Source organism: Pithys albifrons, chromosome 21, assembly GCF_047495875.1.
Source record: "Pithys albifrons albifrons isolate INPA30051 chromosome 21, PitAlb_v1, whole genome shotgun sequence".
Lineage (NCBI taxonomy): Eukaryota > Metazoa > Chordata > Aves > Passeriformes > Thamnophilidae > Pithys > Pithys albifrons.
The window spans coordinates 7,340,554-7,360,470 of record NC_092478.1 but is presented as its reverse complement, the minus strand read 5'-3'; the positions used below and the strand labels follow the sequence as shown (position 1 = coordinate 7,360,470).

At 46.9% G+C, this 19,917-nt stretch overlaps 1 protein-coding gene across 4 annotated transcripts in view; it reads left to right on the top strand.

Annotated features, from left to right (window-relative positions):
- USP32 (ubiquitin specific peptidase 32) overlaps positions 1-19,917 on the top strand; it is a 79,475-nt gene that overhangs the window by 4,433 nt on the left and 55,125 nt on the right. For 3 of the 4 annotated variants that reach the window (XM_071574947.1, XM_071574945.1, XM_071574944.1), the window contains exon 1: positions 4,563-4,817. In XM_071574947.1, the coding sequence (XP_071431048.1) occupies positions 4,760-4,817 (58 nt within the window). In that variant the 5' untranslated portion in view covers positions 4,563-4,759. Of the gene's footprint in view, positions 1-86; positions 156-4,562; positions 4,818-19,917 lie in introns of those variants that run through there. The other variant, XM_071574946.1, reaches the window with a different exon arrangement.

The window sequence follows — 19,917 nt, the reverse complement described above, 5'->3', positions numbered from 1 at the left end:
TTATTACCTTTGTTTTCTTATTTTTTTTTAAATTCAATGTAATCTAATTTAAAAAAATAAATTAAATTTTTAATTTTCCCTTGCAGTATTCTGCTACAAAGTCCATGTTGGCAATAGTGTGGGAGTACAGCTTGTATGACAATAGAAGGGTCCTGGTAAGAATCTGTTCCCTTTTTTTTCCCCCTCTAGTTCATATAAATCTGTAACAAATGTCACCTTCTGCTACACTCTAAACCACTTGTTTTCTAGAGAATGTGGAATGGGATAGAAGTTTCAGTTTGCAAATGTAGTGCTGTTGTTCTTTGAGGAAGTGTTTTGTGTTTCCCTTCTCCCTCTGAAAACATCAGAATCAGATGGGCAGAAAATGATTTGGGATATTTCTCTCATTCATGAGTTCATTGTAATTAGAGAGCTATGAAACCATTTAGCTCAGAACACTGTAGGCCTGCAGTGACTGAGTGCTCTGTCTCCCACCTTCTGCTCTTCTCAAACATTTGGGATGTGCTCTGCTGCACTTCTGTCAGGGCTGTCTGTGAAGCAGGAATTGGTAACAGTTGTCTGGTGTTCGTCCAGTTCCAAGCACAGTCCTTAAAAGATTAATCATGTCCTGGGGTGGGAGAGAGATACTGGGGAAAGAGAGGCACAGATTTAGAAGCCAATAACACATCAGGGCCTCAAAGTTGCCTTCTTGGCTTCTGTTTTTAGTAGATACTAATCAGGAAATCCCAGAGCCTTATACTGCTCTTCTCAGAACTCTTTCTGAGTCACTGCAGCAGTTCCACTCCTCTCTTTTGAGCTCAGGCCTTTTTGCTGTGACTCCAGACACCTCCTCCTTGGCAGGTGCCTGCTCCAGCCTCAGCTGGATCCTTCCCTGTTCCTGGTGTTCTTGTGGACTGCAGCCCACGCCCAGTGACCAACAGCTGCTGTGCCAAGAAGGCTCCTGGGCAGCAGGGAATACCTGCTTTGTCACAGATACCTGACAGTGCTGCAAAGACACTTCAAGATATTTGATAAATGCTCATGAATTAATTTGTGATTAGAGAAAATTTAAATAAATCCCAGCAATCCAAAGGACATGCAGCCAGTTCGATTTGCATATATAGCACTTCTCTACCTGAAAGAGGAGCTCAGTTCATCTAATACAAGTCTAAACTCAGTCTACCTTAATTTGATTTACCTTTGACATGGCATTTAAATAGTAACAACATCTATAATCTTGTGCTTCCCAATAAGGCTTCATTAAAAAGTTACTGCCAGATCTAATCCATGGTTAGCACAGGCAGCCTTATCTCTGGGTTCCTGCTTCAGTGCCTTTGAGAACATGCTTAATTTAATCTGAACAAAGACACTGCCAGGGGAGCTCCAGCCTGACTTTCCACTCTGGAATATCCTTGTTATTAAATTTGGTGCAAGCCACGGTGCATGCAATGGATGAAAAAATTATTTTAAAGTACTCCTCAAGCAGAATTCTACTGTTTGTTAGACATTGTTTGTATCTCTGGGACATGAGAGATGTCACTTTGGTTGGGATTTTTTAAAATGTTATCCAAAAATTCGGGTTAAGTCTCAGAAACTATGAAAAGCAGCAAGCTTTTAAGGTAATGCATAGTTTTAAAGTATTTCAGAAAGAGCTTATTTTTTTTAATATGAAGTGTTAACCATTATTATGAACCATCAATCCCTTTTTCTTCCTCTAGAGGAAGGAATTGCTCACTACAGGGTTCTGCTTCCTCCTTTGTACCAAGTCAGCTGTTTGTGACTTTAAGCTGGTGGCAGGATCTGATTTGTGATTATAATTTTAGACATTAATTTTTTTCATGGTCTAGCAAGTGAACCAGGTGTCATTAAAACCCAAATACTGCCTAATAATCTCTGCTGCCTGACAGCAAGGCTTGTTCATGCTACAGATAGAGGTCCTGTCAGAACACAACAGATAAAAATGGAAATAATTTTGTGAAGTGCTGGTGGGGTCTCAGCTGAAAATGGAACAAAATTCTGGTTATCCATACTGAAAAGGGGAGCTGAAACTGGCCTAAAGGGAATTTGCTAAGAAACTGGGGGAGTGATGCACTTTAGAGAAGAGCAACTAGGAAAGGTGAGTTTGTTGAGGTTTTTTGAAAGCTGAAAAGAGGTGGATGGGTTTCTGTACACACAGAGAAAGGGATGTTGGGTGTTCCCCCATGTTGCAGCGTTGGAGTAGATGCAGGACAGTTAAACTGCAATGGCTGCAGCAGCTTCAGCCAGAGCTGTCCTGGCTGGTTCCGTCACTGTGAAACAGACCTGGGAGTGCTCCAAGCCAAAGGCGACTCTGCATCGTTATCCCTGGAACTCAGAGAAACCAAAACATGAAAAGATCATCCCCACATGTCAGGTCACACGGGAATGCCACAGTGGAGTCAGGGATTAATCCACGGCTCCTCAGCTGCAAGTCAGTACTTTTGGAAAGTGATCCATCACAAATGGTGTGTGGCACAAGGAATGCCACCCTTGGGGGCTGGAATACTGCACTTAATCACAAGATAAAACAGACTTCAGCTGTTTCTGGCATTGCCAACTTACACTTTTGATTGACAGGTTGCCATGTTTGTTGAATTCATCCTCTCAAATATTTTAAAGAGTTTATATTGTATCTAAATTGAAAGCTGCTTGGTGAGGCACTATATTCAAAGGAGATGTGTAAAGGTAGCGTAGAAATAAGAGGATATATATTTCAAGAGAGCTTAACTCATCTTATTCCTATGCTACCTTTACTCTTTAAATGATAAATATGTAACAAGTGGCTGGTAAGTGAAATATATTTCCAACAATTTAATTTATATTTTTAAAAATCATTTAACCTTCTCCCTCTCACCCTCATAGTCTGTATTCCAGAGCCAAAAGGTCCCTTGTAGGAGATTTTTTGCTTGAATATGTCACAGTCTAAGATAATAAACAATTCAGATGATAGCAGGAAAAAAAAAAGAAAACCCTAGGGAGGTTTTAAGAAGCTTATTTCATTTGTTGTGTCTTTGCACTGGGGTCACATGAGGGGAAATTTGGCCCCGTCTCTGTAAGCAGCATTCCTGGCCGTGCATATCAGATATGAAATTTGCTTGGAATGTTTGCTATAAAAATACCTACGCATGAACTTACATCAGCGAGAAAGCACCTTTGGCGTGACCTTTCCACAGCTCTGATGTGGCCACATCATTCCCTGTGGAAACAGTAACTGAGGGAATGACTCGCAACTGGTGTTTTCACAGGCTTTGTTTCAGCGCAGGAACAATCCTTGGAACAAGCTGCCCTTGGAAATCAGTGTTTTCTTTCAGACTCCTTATTTTGTGCTCAGGAGTGACCCAGGGTAGGTTACCGGGCTCGGTGTTGTAACAGAGCCATTTGGGAAATCCTCCCATTCTGTGGCAGCGCTGGGCTGAATGCTGAAAGCAAACACGCTGGAGAACAGCAAAGGGCAGAGGTGGCTCCGATCCTTTTACAATTCAGCCCGTGTTTCTGTTTCAGTGAAAGGGCATTTGAATGGAACAGGAACTTCCCACTGTCACCCCGTGGTTGCAGCCCTGCTCCTTGGGGGCTTTTGGAGGAGAAACACCATCCCCTGTGGGGCTTGAGGGGGATGAAGGGCTGATCCCTGTGGGGTCTGAGGGGGATGAAGGGCTGATCCCTGTGGGGTCTGAGGGGGATGAAGGGCTGATCCCTGTGGGGTCTGAGGGGGATGAAGGGCTGATCCCTGTGGGGTCTGAGGGGGATGAAGGGCTGATCCCTGTGGGGTCTGAGGGGGATGAAGGGCTGATCCCTGTGGGGTCTGAGGGGGATGAAGGGCTGATCCCTGTGGGGTCTGAGGGGGATGAAGGGCTGATCCCTGTGGGGTCTGAGGGGGATGAAGGGCTGATTCCTGTGGGGTTTGGGGGGGATGAGGGGCTGATCCCTGTGGGGTTTGAGGGGGATGAAGGGCTGATCCCTGTGGGGTCTGAGGGGGATGAGGGGCTGTTCCCCTGCGCGGTGTGAGGGGGATGAATATTCAGTTCCCTGTGCGCTTTGAGGGGCTGATCCTCTGCGAGATTTGAGCAGGCCGAGGGTCCAGTTCGCTGTGAAGGTTTGGAGGGGCTGAGGTTCCAGATCGCTCTGAGCTTTGATGAGGGATGAAGAGCCGGACCCTCATCCTCACCAGCGGCCTGAGGCAGCTCCGCCCTGCGCCCCGTTGCACCGCAGCCTTTCCCTTCTCACAGGCGCGCATTTACGGGAACCCACGACACTTTCGCAAGCGCCGGGTTTCGAAGTGCCCGTGCGCCAGGACAGCGCCAGCAACCCTTCCTGCTGGCAGGTCCTTCCTCTGCGGCCGCTCGGGCTCCCAAAGGCCGCTCAGCGCCCGCCGGGGCCGCCCCTGAGGGCTGAGGGGCCATGTCGGGGTGGGGGGGGTGGCGCGCGCCGGCGCGTTTTGGCGGGCGGTGCTTCCCCACCAATGGCGGCCCCGCCCCTCCGTCACGTGACGCGGCGCGCGCGCTGCCGTCCGCGTCCGCCCCCCCCCCCCCCCCCCCCCCTTCCCAAAGCTCCCCGGGCCACGTGACCGCGGCATGGAGGCTGCGGCGGCGGGGCGGGAGCGCGGCCGCCTCTTCCTCGTCCTCCTCCTCAGCATCGCCCTCCTCATCCTCACCCTCATCCTGCCCCCGCTCCCCCCGCGCGGCCCCGCCTCCGCCCCCCCCGCCCGCCCGTCGGTAGCGGCTCCGCCGGGCGCCGCCGCCGCGGCCATGGACTGAGCGGCACCATGGGCGCCAAGGAGTCCCGCATCGGCTTTCTCGGCTACGACGAGGCGCTGCGGAGGGGTGAGGCAGCGCGGGGAGCAGGCGGCAGGGAGGGAGGCAGAGAGGGTGGGTGTCCCCCCCGGCAGCGGGCGGTGAGGCGGCCCCTCCGTGACGGACCCAGCGCGGAGACACTTGCGCCGCTCGGGCGCTGCTTCCCCGCCCCTTTCTCCCCCCAGCCCGTCGTTTATTTATTTATCCGGCCATCTATGTGTTTATCTGTCTCTGCGCTGTCTAACGCGGCCGCGGAAGGCCCCCCAAGCCTCCCCTCCTCTCCTTTCCCCTCCGCCGGCTTCGTCCCCTCTGCCCTCGGCCCGGCCTTTGGCCGCCGCTCCGCCGGCTCTGCCCTGGGTACATCTGGCAGTGCTGCCCTCCCTCCCGGAGTGACAGGCCTGGCCGCCCCCGGTGTGCCAGCACTCGGTGTGTCAGCTCTGGCCGCTCCCGGTGTGCCAGCACTCGGTGTGTCAGCTCTGGCCGCTCCCGGTGTGCCAGCTCTCGGTGTGGCAGCACTGCCCTCCCGGTGTGCCAGCTCCCGGTGTGCCAGCCCTGGCCGCTCCCGGTGTGCCAGCTCCCGGTGTGCCAGCCCTGGCCGCTCCCGGTGTGCCAGCTCCCGGTGTGCCAGCCCTGGCCGCTCCCGGTGTGCCAGCTCCCGGTGTGCCAGCCCTGGCCGCTCCCGGTGTGCCAGCCCTGGCCGCTCCCGGTGTGCCAGCACTGCCCTCCCGGTGTGCCAGCCCTGGCCGCTCCCGGCCCTCCCATCGCCGCCGCTCCCGTGTTTCCTCCCCCCGTGCCCGCGGGTCGCGCATCCGCTGGGTGGGAGGTGGATGTGGATGTGCCGCGCGTGGTTTGGGATCGCTGTCGCTGCTTCAGTCCCTCTCCAGAGCCCTCCTGGGGAATTAAAGAGGAACCAGCGAAGGGAGGACATAAACAAGCCGGGCGGTGAATGCTCGCAGTGCGGGGCTCCGAGGCGGCCGCAGCTACACCCGGGCACTCCTCGGGCTGCAGGGATAGCCAAGGACAAAGAGGGACAGGAATTCTCAGCAGTGAATGGTTTGCGGGCAGGACAGGGGGTTGTAGCTGTTGCCCTGCTGTGTGTTCGTGGTGCAGGTAGAGCAGCTCACCTGTTTGATACGGGAACACTGATAAAATTCAGCAGCTCAGGCCACTCTATGGCCGCCCTTTTTGTTGCTGCCTGAATGTGAGAGGCATGTCAGGAGTGATAAGGGAGAACTGGGTGGAACCGCTGAGTGTTCATTGAAAGAGAAACAAACTGATGTGAAAGGAGGTTTTTGTTAAATATTTTCTAATTTTTTTGGTGGAGCCTCTGACAAATGCCATGTCAGTAGGAAATGGAGCAAGGTACTGTCAAGGAGAAGAAACAAACATGTGGTTCAAACTCACCTGTGTTACAGATTTTAACAGCCCTGAAGAATTCCACTGCTAGTGAAAGTATAGAAAGTCTTTAAAAGCTTTGCTGCACGTATTTTTAGAGGAGCTGGAGTCACAAATGCAGCTTGGTGAGGTGTGAAGTTGAATATACCAGGAAGTGTTTAAAATAAGCTCTGTAGTGGAAAAGACATTCATTTGCTCAAAATGTGTATTCTAAACTTCATAAATAAGAAAAAATTAGTGGTTTGAATTTTAACATTAGATTTAAATGCTTCAAAGTCTAAGTTGGTCTGGATGTTGCATAATTAATAAGATTGATCTCTTAAAAAGTTATTTAAAATTATTTCTCTGCAGTGAATATAATATTTTCCTTTGTTGTTGGTTTTTTCATGTTATTCTTCTCTATATGAGACATTTAATACTGTTTTTCTGTAGGAGAACAGAAAGGTTGTTTTAGGCACTCTATTATAAATTGATGTTTTGCTAAATAACTATGTTGTTTACTTAACCAGTGAATCATTGTATGTATAAAACAGGCTAGTTATCAAAACATTATTTGTTAGACCATTCTTACTTGCACAGAACGGTGCTGGTACTTGGGGCATTTCTGTGGACACAAACAGAGATAATGGATAAACACAAACATTAATAAAAGAAAGCCAAATACATTTCTCTCTGATTAGATCTGCCTTCTCTGACATGGTTGTCTGGTTGTTAAACGCTGAGAAAGTTTTGTATTAGGTGGTACTGTACAGGTTTTCAGCTGAATTCTTCATGTGTAATCTGTAGTGGTTAACTATACTTGTGGTAATCATTCAGAGAGTTGTGATCATATTTTGGAGACACTGGTTTTAATTTCAGTTGTTCAGAATATCTGCATGAATGCTGCTTCAGAAAGCAAGGCCCTCTTTGAAACTCTGAATGGCTGCAGTTGTATTTATTGCAGTTGCATGTTGGGAGTAGCCAAAGGTGAGCAGAGGTGTTGTGGTTAAACGCTCACAACATAAATAACTGTAGCTAAAATGCAACTTCAGTTGGAGGAGAGGAAATTGTGGGAGCAGGCTGGTGTTATTGGCCTTTTCCACCTCGAACATGAGGCAGGACTGCTGTGTTATTGCCCTGCCCTGGCTGGCACAGCTGGCTGTGCTGTGCTGTGGGTGACCCATCATCCTGTGCCCCCCAGTGCGGGTCACACAGAGCCACATTGGTGTCCCCAGGCTCTGGGTCTGGCTGTGCAGTTTGGGAGGGGAAAGGAAGGGATGCTATTTCAGACACTGCTTTTTATGAATTTTGCCAGTTGTGGTCGTCTTATTTTTAGTAGCCACAGGCACTGCTTTGGGTGTTGCTGTGGGAAAGGTGTGGGATCTGTCACTGTGGGGAGAGCTGGATCTGCAGAGCCCCTCCTGGAGATGGATTTTGTGGGGAGGTGAACTTGACAGGCAGGTCATGGGAGGTGAAGTAAGAAGCCTTTGGTTCCAAACTGAGCATAAAATTGTTGGTTATTGTATCAAACTGAGTTCGTGATGGCACAAACTGATTCTGTGGCTGTTGAGTTTGTTGCTTTTTTGTTAGTCCTGAGCTCCAATAGCAGTTTTCCTTGGGCAGTGCTGCAGGTCAGTCAGGGTCCTCTTTTGGTTTGGTGCCTTTTCCAAGGTGTGCCTCTGATTTCCCACTGCTCTCCTCCACTCTGTCCATCAGGATGGCTGGGTGCTCACCCCTGAGACTTGCCCAGTGTTAGGCCTTGCCTTAAGCCAAGGAGATGGTGCTCTAAAATATGCTTTATCTTGTAGTTATTCTGCTCCCAGCCTTGTCATCCAGTTCCTTAAAGTGCTGTCATTGGGCCACTAAGACTTTATAAAAGGAAGAACCTTTTATGTCTATTGTATTATCTCCAGTGCTATTGCCTTGTGTTTTATTACTGCTGTATTATCCCAGCAGCTCCTGCACTGTACTGAGCTGTCTGTAGAATATTTGAATAAGAATTGTCCAGGAAGGAGATGGCTCCGTGGTGGTGGCCAGTTCAGCTCAGATCCCTCAGGACTGTCTTTCCCAGTGAGTGTTAACATGTTCTGCTTCAGTAACTTCCAGAGGATAATCACAGACTGAGCAGAAATCCGTGAAGACACTTGAAAATTATGAAACTGTAGAATCTGTAGGCAAAGTTTCTGTGAATGCTGTTTAGAGCTGGTCTAACTCAGGCTATTTCCAGCTTATCTACACCAAATAGTGAGTCAGGTAACCACTGAAACAGAGGAAATGGCAGTGAATAATCAGGGATCTGTCAGATTTGGGCCAGAGGGGAAGGCACAGTTTTCCTTCTGCTTAAAGCAAGGCACAATTTTTGTTTCAGGTGGCAGAAAGGGAACTGCCACAGCACCAGTGTGGTCAGGGAGTGTGGAGTTTGGGGAAACCAGGGGCTGCTGGTAAATGCATGGCATTGTGTTGGGTTTTTTGTGCAGTGATCTCTGAGAAAAAGAGCAAAAAGAAAGCACAAAAATAGTGCCGTTGTTCAGAAATGTAGAATGCCAGCTAACAGTGAGGCAAAACTGGCAGGTGTATCAATTGCACAGGTTTTGCCTCTGGAGAGCTCAGGAAATAGTGATTTTTGAAGGCAGTTTTCTTTCCTGTTTGGGTATCTCTAAAAATGGTACCAGTTGGAGAACTCCAAGCCCGTCAAAGCGATGAAAACCCACTTTAATTCACAAGAAGGTTGGTTTTAGTGTGTGTGACTAATGTTGTGTGATGGGCAGAGGATAAATCTTGTTAATGACCTTTTGTGTCTTGATTGAATTTGAAAAATAGCTACATTTGTTTTATTTAAATCAAGGCAAATATATCTGGTGTCTGATCATTAACAGCCTCAAGCGTGCAGATGTAATAAATCTGACAGAGGGATGATGGAAAACTTGTGCAAATATATAATCATCTATTTGAGGGTGTCCATCTCAGTGTGGTGACAAAATCCATGGACTCAGCCCTTGAGCCCATAGAAAATGGTATTTTATTACTCCACATTATAAAATTAACTTCTTAAATCCCGGTTGTGTTTTTAGGAAAAATGATCAGGGAACCATTTTGGTGGTTTATTCTCTTCTTTCTGTATTCCAAGAAGGAAACTGTTCTGCTTTATTTTCTCTCATATCTGAAAAAAAGTGCATGAACATTCCAGGGAGGTGAGGGTTCTTCAGAATGTGTTGGTTTTTAGGGGTATAAACCTGTGTCTTTCTGCTCTGTGTTTCAGAGGCATGTGATGAAAATGCCTGGATCTCTCTTAGCCTTTTTTCCAGCAATCAGAATGAATAGGAGCCACTGTGGAGACAGTCTAGATTATACAGCCAGGCTTGTTCTGTCAGCCACTGTGTGATGGCTCTGGGGCTCTGTCAGATGATGAAAGCAGGTATGAATGCACAGCTTTGCACTTCCTGTTTATAAAGCTGCAGAGCTGCAAGTAGCCACTCAAATTCACAGAGCAGTAATTATTTCACAACTTTGGCATTCAGTTGTGATGCTTGTTTTGGGAGGGTACCTCAGTGTAGTCTCTGCTGAACATGTCCTGCAAGGCAGGAGTCACTTGGGGACTCTGCTTAAACTTCCACAAACTAATGAAAAGAGGCTGCTGTTCACTGAACCACAGAATGGTTTGGGTGGGAAGGGACCTTAAAGTCCATCCAGTCCCACCCCCTGCCATGGGCAGGAGCACCTTCCACTATCCCAGGTTGCTCCAAGCCCTGTCCAATCTGGCCTTGGACACTTTCAGGGATGGGGCAGCCACAGCTTCTCTGGGCACCTGTGCCAGGGCCTGCCCACCTTCACAGGGAAGGATTCCTTCCTAATATCTAATCTAAAACTACCCTCTCAGATTGAAGCCATCCCCTTGTCCTGTCACTCCAGGCCTCTGTTAATAGTCTCTCTCCATCTTTCTTGTTGGCTCTTTCAGGCACTGCAAGGCCACAATTGGGTCACCCCAAAGCTTCTCTTCTCCAGGCTGAGCATTCCCAGCTCTCCCAGCCTTTCCTTGTAGCAGAGCTGCTCCAGCCCTCTAATCAACTTGGTGCCTCCTCTGGACTTGCTCCAACAGCTCCACGTGTTCCTGTGCTGTCCCTCAGGGCTGGGGCAGCTCTGCAGGGGGTCCCACCTGGTGGGGCAGAGGGGCAGATCCCCCCCTGTCCTGCTGCCCATGCTGGGGGCCAGCCCAGGGCACGGGGGCTTCTGGGCTGGGCATGTCCAGCTTCTCCCTCACCAGCACCCCCAAGTCCTTCTCCCCAGGGCTGCTCTTGATCTCTTGGAACAAAGAGGGTTTTTTAATCTGTGGTTCTTCATCTGCCAACTTTAAGCAACTTTCTCTTCTTTTATGTCATGTGCCAAGTTTAGAGAAGTGTCCTCGGGGGTTTTCAGCCTCTCACTTAGAACTACCCAAGTCCTTTCCTATTGGAAATGAGGAACATTTGTACAGTGGAGTCAACTGAGTTTCCTTTCCTGAGCTGCCTTCTGTGGTCTGTAGATGTTCTTTATGAAACACCAGTTGCAAACGTAGGAATTAGGGGAAAATGTTGCCTCTGCTTATGCTCCTGGGAGTGCTGTGGCTCTCTGGGAGCTGATTTCATACCTTTCAGTAGATTTTTAGTAATTCTTAGGTGGTTCCCAAGCATGGTGAGTGCTCAATGCTGGATGTGCACAGAGAGATGCAAGTCTGAGAAAAGAGCATTTATGAGTGTAGGCATTTGATAAATAAAAAAAAGTCAAACATCTTAAAAGAAAAAACCCTCTTAAAACTGGGAATATGATTCAGTAAATGTTGGGAATGCTCTGGTTTCTCACTGCACAGGTGAATCACTTCTCTGAATACTCATAGTCTGAGTATCAGCTGCATTTTGTCATGTCAGCTGTTAGAGATTCCAATTAAAGGTGTCAGCAGAGCTGCCAAAGGGGAGGGAATGGGGCTGGAGGTTAAAGGGTGAGCTGAACAAATCCTCCTATGGAGTGTTAAACATCTTAATATACATGAAAGCACCACTGTTGGGCTGTTCTATACCTAATGTATTTTCTTAGCTTGATATAGACTAAAACTCAATCCTGACAACATTTATTTGGTTTATGGATTATGTGCCTGTGTATCTCATAGACCAACTGAGCTTGTTCTGCTTTATTTCTTGTGTTTTAATCACTGAGATCAGTTATTTTCATGGGCACTTCTTTCTAATCAGTGTCTGTTTTTTCCTCCTCTAACACCAGGCTATTTTTTTTTAAATATACAAGCCCAGAGAAAGTTGTTGAACTTTCATCCTTGGAGGTTTTCAAGCTCTGCCTGGACAAAGCTGGTTTGAGTTCAGTGTTGACCCAGTTTCAAGCACAGGGTTGAACTAAGTGACCTCCTGAGATGCTTTCCAACCTGATAGATTCTGTGGAGTATTTCTGTTCACCTTGAATTTTCTGAAGCCTTGTTTTGATGTTGTTCTGAATCCACCTGGCAGAGAAAAAAAAACCAAACAAAAATGACACAAATAGAAACTAGGAAGTCTTTCAGAACAAGATGAAGCTTCTCTAACAAAATGTGAAAGAAAGAAAATAAGAGGGGTCTACTTTGGATCCTGTTTACTTGACTTGTAACAGTCAGAGGCTTTCTGGCTCCTGACACCATGGCAGGAAGGAGTAGACTTATTTATTAATTATTATTAAAATAATCCTGCTATGAGTTTGTTATTAAGTAATTAAAAAAATCCTGCTCTTTTTTTGGTCCAAGAAGAAATTCCAAAAACAGTGAGCACACAGAAAACCAACAGAGGAGGGATAGAATAAGTGCTGTGTTTTCAAATACTGGAATTGTTTCTGTCCACTGACTTCAGTTATTTCAAAGACTGACGTAAACCTGAACTACCCAGTTGGTTTTAGGGCTCTTAAAGGCCTCCTTTTAAGCCTTTCTTTGCCTGATGATTTCCTAGTTTGAATTTCTGCATAGGAAAGAAAATTCTGGAGGTTAATTCTAATTAAGACTTTCAATTTTTAAGTCTTTTAAAACCAAGTTATTTCTTCATTTGTTCTATTGCTTAAAACAGGTGCTTTTTCTTTATGTTCTGCTTAGTCTGAATTATTGTGGATGTCCATGTGATATTTGCAGTATTGAAGAACTACAAAAAGCATCTTTAACATTTAATTTTCATATGAAAAGGTCGTTTACATAATGAGACAATGAAGCCTTTGGACAAAGATGAATGTAGAAGAAAAATCCATCAAGGTAGATTCTGCCTGAGAGTTTGAAAGGCTCCAATTCACAAAACTTTGAATGCTTGATCATTGCTGGCACTTACTGGAATCAAAATCCCCTGCTCACCTAAAGAGCAGCAAAATCCTAATGCACATTTTCTTTTGTGATTTCTTCAGGGACACCTTACCTGTGGTTGTGATGGCTGGGTCTGTGGAGCCTCAGTATTTTCAGCTCAGCTGTGTAATAACACCTGGCATTTCTTTTTTACCTGATGAATTCTTAACACCTCTGAGGAAGGGGGTTTTTACGGGCTTGTCTTTAGCTGATGCAGTCCCTGTAGGTGGGGATGTGTTTGGAAAGTTTAATTTAAATGCTGGGTTATTAAACTGGGGTAAAAGTTCCTCTGAATTTTGGATTTTTAATGGGGATAAACCAGTTCAGATCCTGGTTTAACACCAAATGTGTCTGCACGTGGTTTTTGTAGAGGTTCCCCAAATCTGCAGGGTATAATCTGTGTAGACCACTAAGTCATTCATCATAGTGGCAATTAAAGAAAAGTCCCTTAATTATTTGAGTGAGTTACTGACGTGAGCCTGAGTTCTGGAAGACAGAGATGTGAGATTCTTGATTAAATAATAGAATCATTGAACAAAATCACTTTTTTGAAAAAAAATACGCTAATATTTGCAAGGCCTTTATTTGGAGTTGAATCAGAGAGGACTTGGCTGAGCAAGGTCTGGCCAAGGGATCATCAGGCAGTTTGTGAGGGCCTGGGTTTAGTTACCATTGCATTCTTTAGTTACTGTAAAAGTGGTGGAAGCACTGAAATAGTCACCTGCCTGGATCCCTGCCTGGATCCCTGCCTGGATCCCTGCCTGGATCCCTGCCTGGATCTCTGCTTGGATCCCTGCCTGCCCTGCAGAGATCAGCTGGCACAGGTGGGGTGACGTGGCAGCTCAGGTGACATGCCCTGCTCTCCAGGCTGTTTAAATCCTGCTTTCCTCACTCCTTCTAACCTGTCACAGAATCACAGAATCAGCTGGGTTGGAAGAGACCTCTGAGATCATCAAGTCCAAGCCTTGATCCAACCCCACTGTGATCACCAGATCATGGCACTCAGTGCCACATCCAGTCTCAGTTTAAAACCTCCAGGGATGGTGAATCCACCCCCTCTCTGGGCAGCCCATTCCAATGCCTGAGCCGTCTCTCTGTTAAGAATTTCTTCCTGATATCCAACCTAAACCTTCCCTGGCAGAGCTCAAGCTGTGCCCCTTGTCCTACTGTTGGTTGCCTGGGAGAAGAGACCAACCCCCACCTGTCACAACACAGGACAAGCCTCTCCTGTCCCACGGAAATGATGCAAACTGTGTTTACCATGGAGGGAATTTGGGGCAAAATAGGGTATGAATAATGGTACTAATTAACCAGGTGGGTTCTAAGGTGGAGTGCTCTGCACACCAGGGTGCTGGGACAGGGATGCTGTTGGAACCAGCAGGACCAACCCCTTCCTCATGGTGGGTGATGCCAGACAGACTGAGATGGGCAGAAATAACCTCTGGCTTTGTCAGATGCTTCAGCTTTGCCTTTTAGAGTGGTTTTAAATAGTCACTGAGACATTCTGTGCCTTAAAAAGAGGTTTGGCTTCCTTCAGGCCAGGTTCTCTGCAGCCACAGGGACAGGCAGTGCTGGGCAGTCACAAAGGCAAAAGGAATGAATGACACTTATTTTGAGGATTTTTTTTCTGTATGTCTAAATCCTTTGAAGCTGTTTCACTTAGAGTCTGAATTAGACCCACAAGTTGTGAGAAGCAATGTCAGCAGGCCAAAATAAGAGATAATTGCATTCTGTGTGAAAATGTGTGCTTCATTCTTTAAAAATAAAACCTATTACAAGCCCTTTTGAATTCTTCCTCCAAAACAGTGGGTTTATTCACATTATATCTGTCTTTTTGCTGGCTGGTCTTTCAGTTGTCATCCACTCACAGTTTAATTTCATGTTAAGTATTTAATACAGAGCACATGCTTATGTTTTTTATGTTTTGAGTTGATGTTCCTTATCTCAAGTATGGTGAGAATGGCAGTGCTCAGGGTCAGTCCTGTGCCAGAGGCTTTGGCAGCAAAATCCTGAGCTGAAATATTTTAACAGGTAGATGTTTCTGTCTCAGTGGGATTGTACAAGCACAAAGCTGATTGAGTTGGATTTTCTGAGTTAAAATCATGGAATGGTTTGGGTGGGAAGGGACCTCCAAGATTATCCAGTCCCAGCCCCTGCCATGGGCAGGGACACCTCCCACCAGCCCAGGTTGCTCCAAGCCCTGTCCAGCCTGGCCTGGGACACTTCCAGGGATGGGGCAGCCACAGCTTCTCTCTGCCCGACCTGTGCCAGGGCCTGCCCACCCTCACAGGGAAGGATTTCTTCTGTATATTTAACCTAAACTTCCCCTCTTTCAGTGTGAACCCATTTCTCTGTGTCCTTCCACGACAGTTCCCTCTCTGGCTTTGTTGTAGGCTCCCTTCAGTTACTGGAAGTGTTTTAATGATCCATTTTACTCCATTAGTTTGCAAAATTTGTTCTTGTAGAATTCTGAGACTTTGAATGAAGGAAAAAAAAGTGGAAGAAACGCAGAGCCCTAAACAGAACAGGAAGTGCCAGATTGAATAAGTCTGTGGATGTGGAGAAAAAGAACTGAAAGTATTGGGATAGTAATTATGAGAACTTGAGTTTTGCAGATTGAATTTGTTCTAAAAATGAACTTGAATATGGCATCATGAATGTATTTTGGGCTGAAGAAGCACTTCTTTTCAATCCCTGTTTCTAGCTGTTAGGTGTTACCCAGAACCAAGACCTTACTCTGCACTGGAAATTTCCCAGCCTTGTAAAGAAGGTTTTTAGCACGTTTTCCTTGTGATGTGATACAGTTGAATCCTGGATTTTAGTGTAGACATTTAAAAAGTGGGTTTGCACTTGGCATAGCTGAAGCAGCAGCGTTTTAGGATCAGTCCTCACCAGCAGTGGGTGCAGAGGGGACAGCGTGGTCTGTGCTCTGAGAGGGTCCCAGGGAAGGTTGGTGGCAGTGGGACACTGATGGAAGAACCTTCTGGTCTCTGTGTTCCAATCTCGCAGCTGCTTTGCTTTTCCTCAGGAATTGTAATTGATCTTTTTGCCATTAACAAATCTAATCACCTCGTTTAAAGAACAGTGGTGTAAATGTCTTGTGAGAACTGATCTTGCTCTTTAAATAATGAGTAGATCATGCTGTCGATAGGTCAGAGGAGAAGGAACCACAACATCCCTGAGTCCAGGGCAGCACACAGGCTGAATATCTGCAGCAGCCCAGAGTGGCACAGGGAGAGGTTACAAAGCAGACTGTAAAACATTTGGTAAATATAGAATCCTATAAAATGTTCATAATTTATTATGTAAATGTACTGCTGCTAATAGAGACTGTAATGCCCTTGAGGAGATCTTGTGAGTCTCCTTAGGGGTTCAGGGAGAGATTCCAGCTGCTGCTGCTGCTCAGGGCACTGGAGCTCTTTGGGGGAAGTTGTTCTGATGCCTCTTGTGTGTCTGTGGGACAATGGGCAGTGTGTTTGTGTGGGGCCCTGCACTGGAGCCACCCCCTTGGTGTGAGTGGGCAGTGCCAGTGCAGGGACTGGGCACTGCTTCCCAAGCAGCTGGCACAGGCTCTGGCTAAATCACAGAATCACAGAATGGATTGGGTTGGAAAAGACCTCTGAGATCATCAAGTCCAACCCTTGGGCCAACTCCAGTCCCTTTACCAGATCATGGCACTCAGTGCCACGGCCAAGCTCAGTTGAAAAACCTCCAGGGATGGGGAATCCACCCCCTCTCTGGGCAGCCCATTCCAATGTCTGAGCACTCTCTCTGCAACGAAGATTTTTCTGCTCTCCAACTTCAATTTCCCCTGGCAGAGCTCGAGCCCATCGTGCCCCCTTGTCCTATTGCTGAGTGCCTGGGAGAAGAGACCAACCCCCACCTGGCCAGAACTTCCCTTCAGGCAGTTCCAGACAGTGCTGAGGTCACCTCTGAGCCTCCTCTTCTCCAGGCTGAACACCCCCAGCTCCCTCAGCCTCTCCCCACAGCACTTGTGCTCCAGTCCCTTCTCCAGCCTCGTTGCTCTTCTCTGGCCCCGCTCCAGCCCCTCAATCTCTTTCCTGCACTGAGGGGCCCAGAACTGAACACAACACTCCAATATGCTGTTTCATTCTTCCCAGGGGAGCACCTTAGGGATAAAACACACCTAATGCTGAATATCTTCAGACATAAATTTTGTGATGCAAAACTGGCATGGCACCTTTTAGGGTAAATCTTCTAAATAGGAATCTTCTGAGAGTAATTGAGAATTCTCTTAACAGGAGATGGAGCAGTGGGAATGGAGTTTGGGAATAGTAATGCCAATTGTTTGCTGTTGTCTGTTAAAAAATAAACCTCTCATTCAGTTCTTGGTGTTCTACCAAACCTGTAATGGGGTCCCAGAACTAACCACATGGTAGTTTTGTTTTATTTCTTGACTCTCCAGGCCTGTGTTTCCCTTTGTGATTCTGCTGTTATTTTTCAGTCTTTCCCAGGTTGTGTGGCCAGTTGTTGTTATGTGTTTTTAACAGTGCAACAGGAGGCGTGAATTTGTGACCTGGCAGTAAAATAGTTCACTTTGCTTGTGAGTTTGAGATGATATTTTAGGCAGATGCATCCCCAGGAGTTGGGGATAGGAAGGCTGGAAGTGCAGAGCCTTTTACTGGCCATATGAATATTCATATATGAATATATGAATTCATGCATGGAGTGTGTTTGTGCCAGAACACTTGACTTGCAAGTGAGTAATATTTTTCTTTCGACTTCAGAAATTAAGATATAGCAATGTATAAATATTATCTGAATCTTATATTATTCTTGTCATAGTATTTATGTGCTGTGCTTTACTAGAGTTGGCTCTTTTAGCTGTCAGAGGGAAACACTGCAGTGAGTATTTGATCAAAACTACACCAGCAGTCCCATATTAGACCTCCTTCCTTGCCTCTCATCCTCACCAAAAGTGATACAAACTCTGCCTTCCTATGCACAAGTTGCAGGTTATATTTTTTTATTTAAAGAACAATTCCTATTATAACTCCATTTAGTATCTTTGGCACTGTTGGGAGATAGAGTATGAAATATTTGTTGTATTACAATTTATTTTGTAGCAAGGTCCTTATGTGGTGTTTGCATTTACATAGTTGGCATTTGCCTTTCATTTTAACAGGCTGTTTATTTCTTGGAAATGAGTTGTATATTGTAATTTTGTGAATCTTAACAAGCATAAATGTCTAGATGATTTTCATGGTGGTGATAAAGTGGGAGCAGCTTTTTTGAATTGTGACAGAAGCTGCTCTGCTCACCTCTAACAGCACAAACTTGCAGAGTAATTGCCAGGAAAACTGGTGGAGGGAGAGCTCAGAAGAGCAGAGTTCAGCTTCTCATCTAAATAGGACAAAATACTAATTTAAATGCTGAAAAGACAGAGTGCTAAACCCTGGGAAATCACATACCAACCACAACCACTATGAACAAAATAGTAGTGGAAAGAAAATTAAGGAATGAGAAGGTTGGGAACTCAGGTGAGGATGGACATCCCAGACAGGGGTCATTTGGGGCTTCCCAAACTCCTGGTTATTTTTAGCCCACACTTCTGTCTTTTGGAGAGGAGTTCAGTTTTCAGTGCTCTTGCTGCAAGATGGCTCGTGCTCTGTGTCAAACCACCTAAGACTTGCCTCCCTTTTGCCCCCTCCCCTTTTTTGCCCCCTTTCCCTCCCCAGCAGAGGACGGGAGGAGCCCATGGGTGAGAGAAGTGGCCTCCTGTGATGATCCAGGGCTGGGAATTGCTTTGTTCCATCCCTGAGAATGAGTTTCCCAGTTCCTTAACTGGCCACAGGGATTACTGTAGTCCCCAACATGGCAGTGCTTTGTGCCTGTGTGCCCTTGTGCCAGTGGTGGCATTGCCTGTGCTGCTCTGCAGAGCTCTGGGACTGTTCAGGTTCTTGCTGTGGCTCCCAGGGTGGGGCCAGGCAGCAAATCAAATCCCATTCCTTTAATTCCCGAGGACAGAAAATACAGCCAGTAAGATTTCCATGAAAACATTGTTACACCGTTGTTACTATTTCCCTGGCTGTTAATTCCCAGCTCCTCTCCACACTGGGTGTACTGGGAGGGCTGTCCCCAAACTCCTGCTGTGGGCTTTGCCTGCAGCCAACATAATGCCAGCAGTGCCACGTGTGTCCTGCTGGAGCTGCAGAGGGATGGAAGTGTGTCCTGCTGGAGCTGCAGAGGGATGAAGGTGTGTCCTGCTGGAGCTGCAGAGGGATGAAGGTGTGTCCTGCTGGAGCTGCAGAGGGATGAAGGTGTGTCCTGCTGGAGCTGCAGAGGGATGAAGGTGTGTCCTGCTGGAGCTGCAGAGGGATGAAGGTGTGTCCTGCTGGAGCTGCAGAGGGATGAAGGTGTGTCCTGCTGGAGCTGCAGAGGGATGAAGGTGTGTCCTGCTGGAGCTCCAGAGGGATGAAGGTGTGTCCTGCTGGAGCTCCAGAGGGATGAAGGTGTGTCCTGCTGGAGCTCCAGAGGGATGAAGGTGTGTCCTGCTGGAGCTCCAGAGGGATGAAGGTGTGTCCTGCTGGAGCTGCAGAGGGATGAAAGTGTGTCCTGCTGGAGCTCCAGAGGGATGGAAGTGTGTCCTGCTGGAGCTCCAGAGGGATGAAAGTGTGTCCTGCTGGAGCTCCAGAGGGATGACCCAGGAATGCTGGCATTCTCTGGGGTTGGGAACCCCTGGGAGGGAGCTCTTTGAGGATGAGCAGCGTCCCATCAATGCAAAGTGCTGGTTTTGGAGAAAACTGGCAGGTCCTTTTGCAGTGACTGAGTCTCTTCCACTCCCTGCACTGAGATGTCACACCTCAGACATGCTTTGGGGAGGGGCTGACAGAGCTTTATCCCCAGGATGAGCCACTGCTGCCCAAAGCACAGATGGGAGGAGAAAAAAAAGCACAGCTGGCTTGAATAATTCATTTTTTTAATGCCAAAACTTTGGTGGTGTTATCCTTAAATTCCTGGGGTTTGTGAATGGCATGTTGAGACTGGGAAGTCTTCAGGGAGGTGCAAATTCAGTGGTGTCATTTTTGATACTCCAGCTATGAAAGATTCCTGAAGAGTGGGTTAATTTTTTCCTTTAGGGGAGGCAGGATTTTTTTGACTGTGTTTTTGCCCAAAATATTCCCCAGTGGATTCCCTTTTGGCAGGGATGTGTGGGTGTGGAGGTTGACTTTTTACTCAGAGCTGGTTCATTTATCTCAGTTGCAATTTTGCAGTTTGCTGTCCCTATTTGGGGTTGTTCCCAAACATTCTTTATGTTCACTTGCACATTTTACCTCTTTTAGAAGCTTTTTTAGTAATTGCTTTGGTTCTTGACAACTTCATAACCACAGCCATTAAGTCACAATAAAGACTAATGAAAAAAGTAATAAAATTTCCATGTATAACTAGGATGAAGATTCC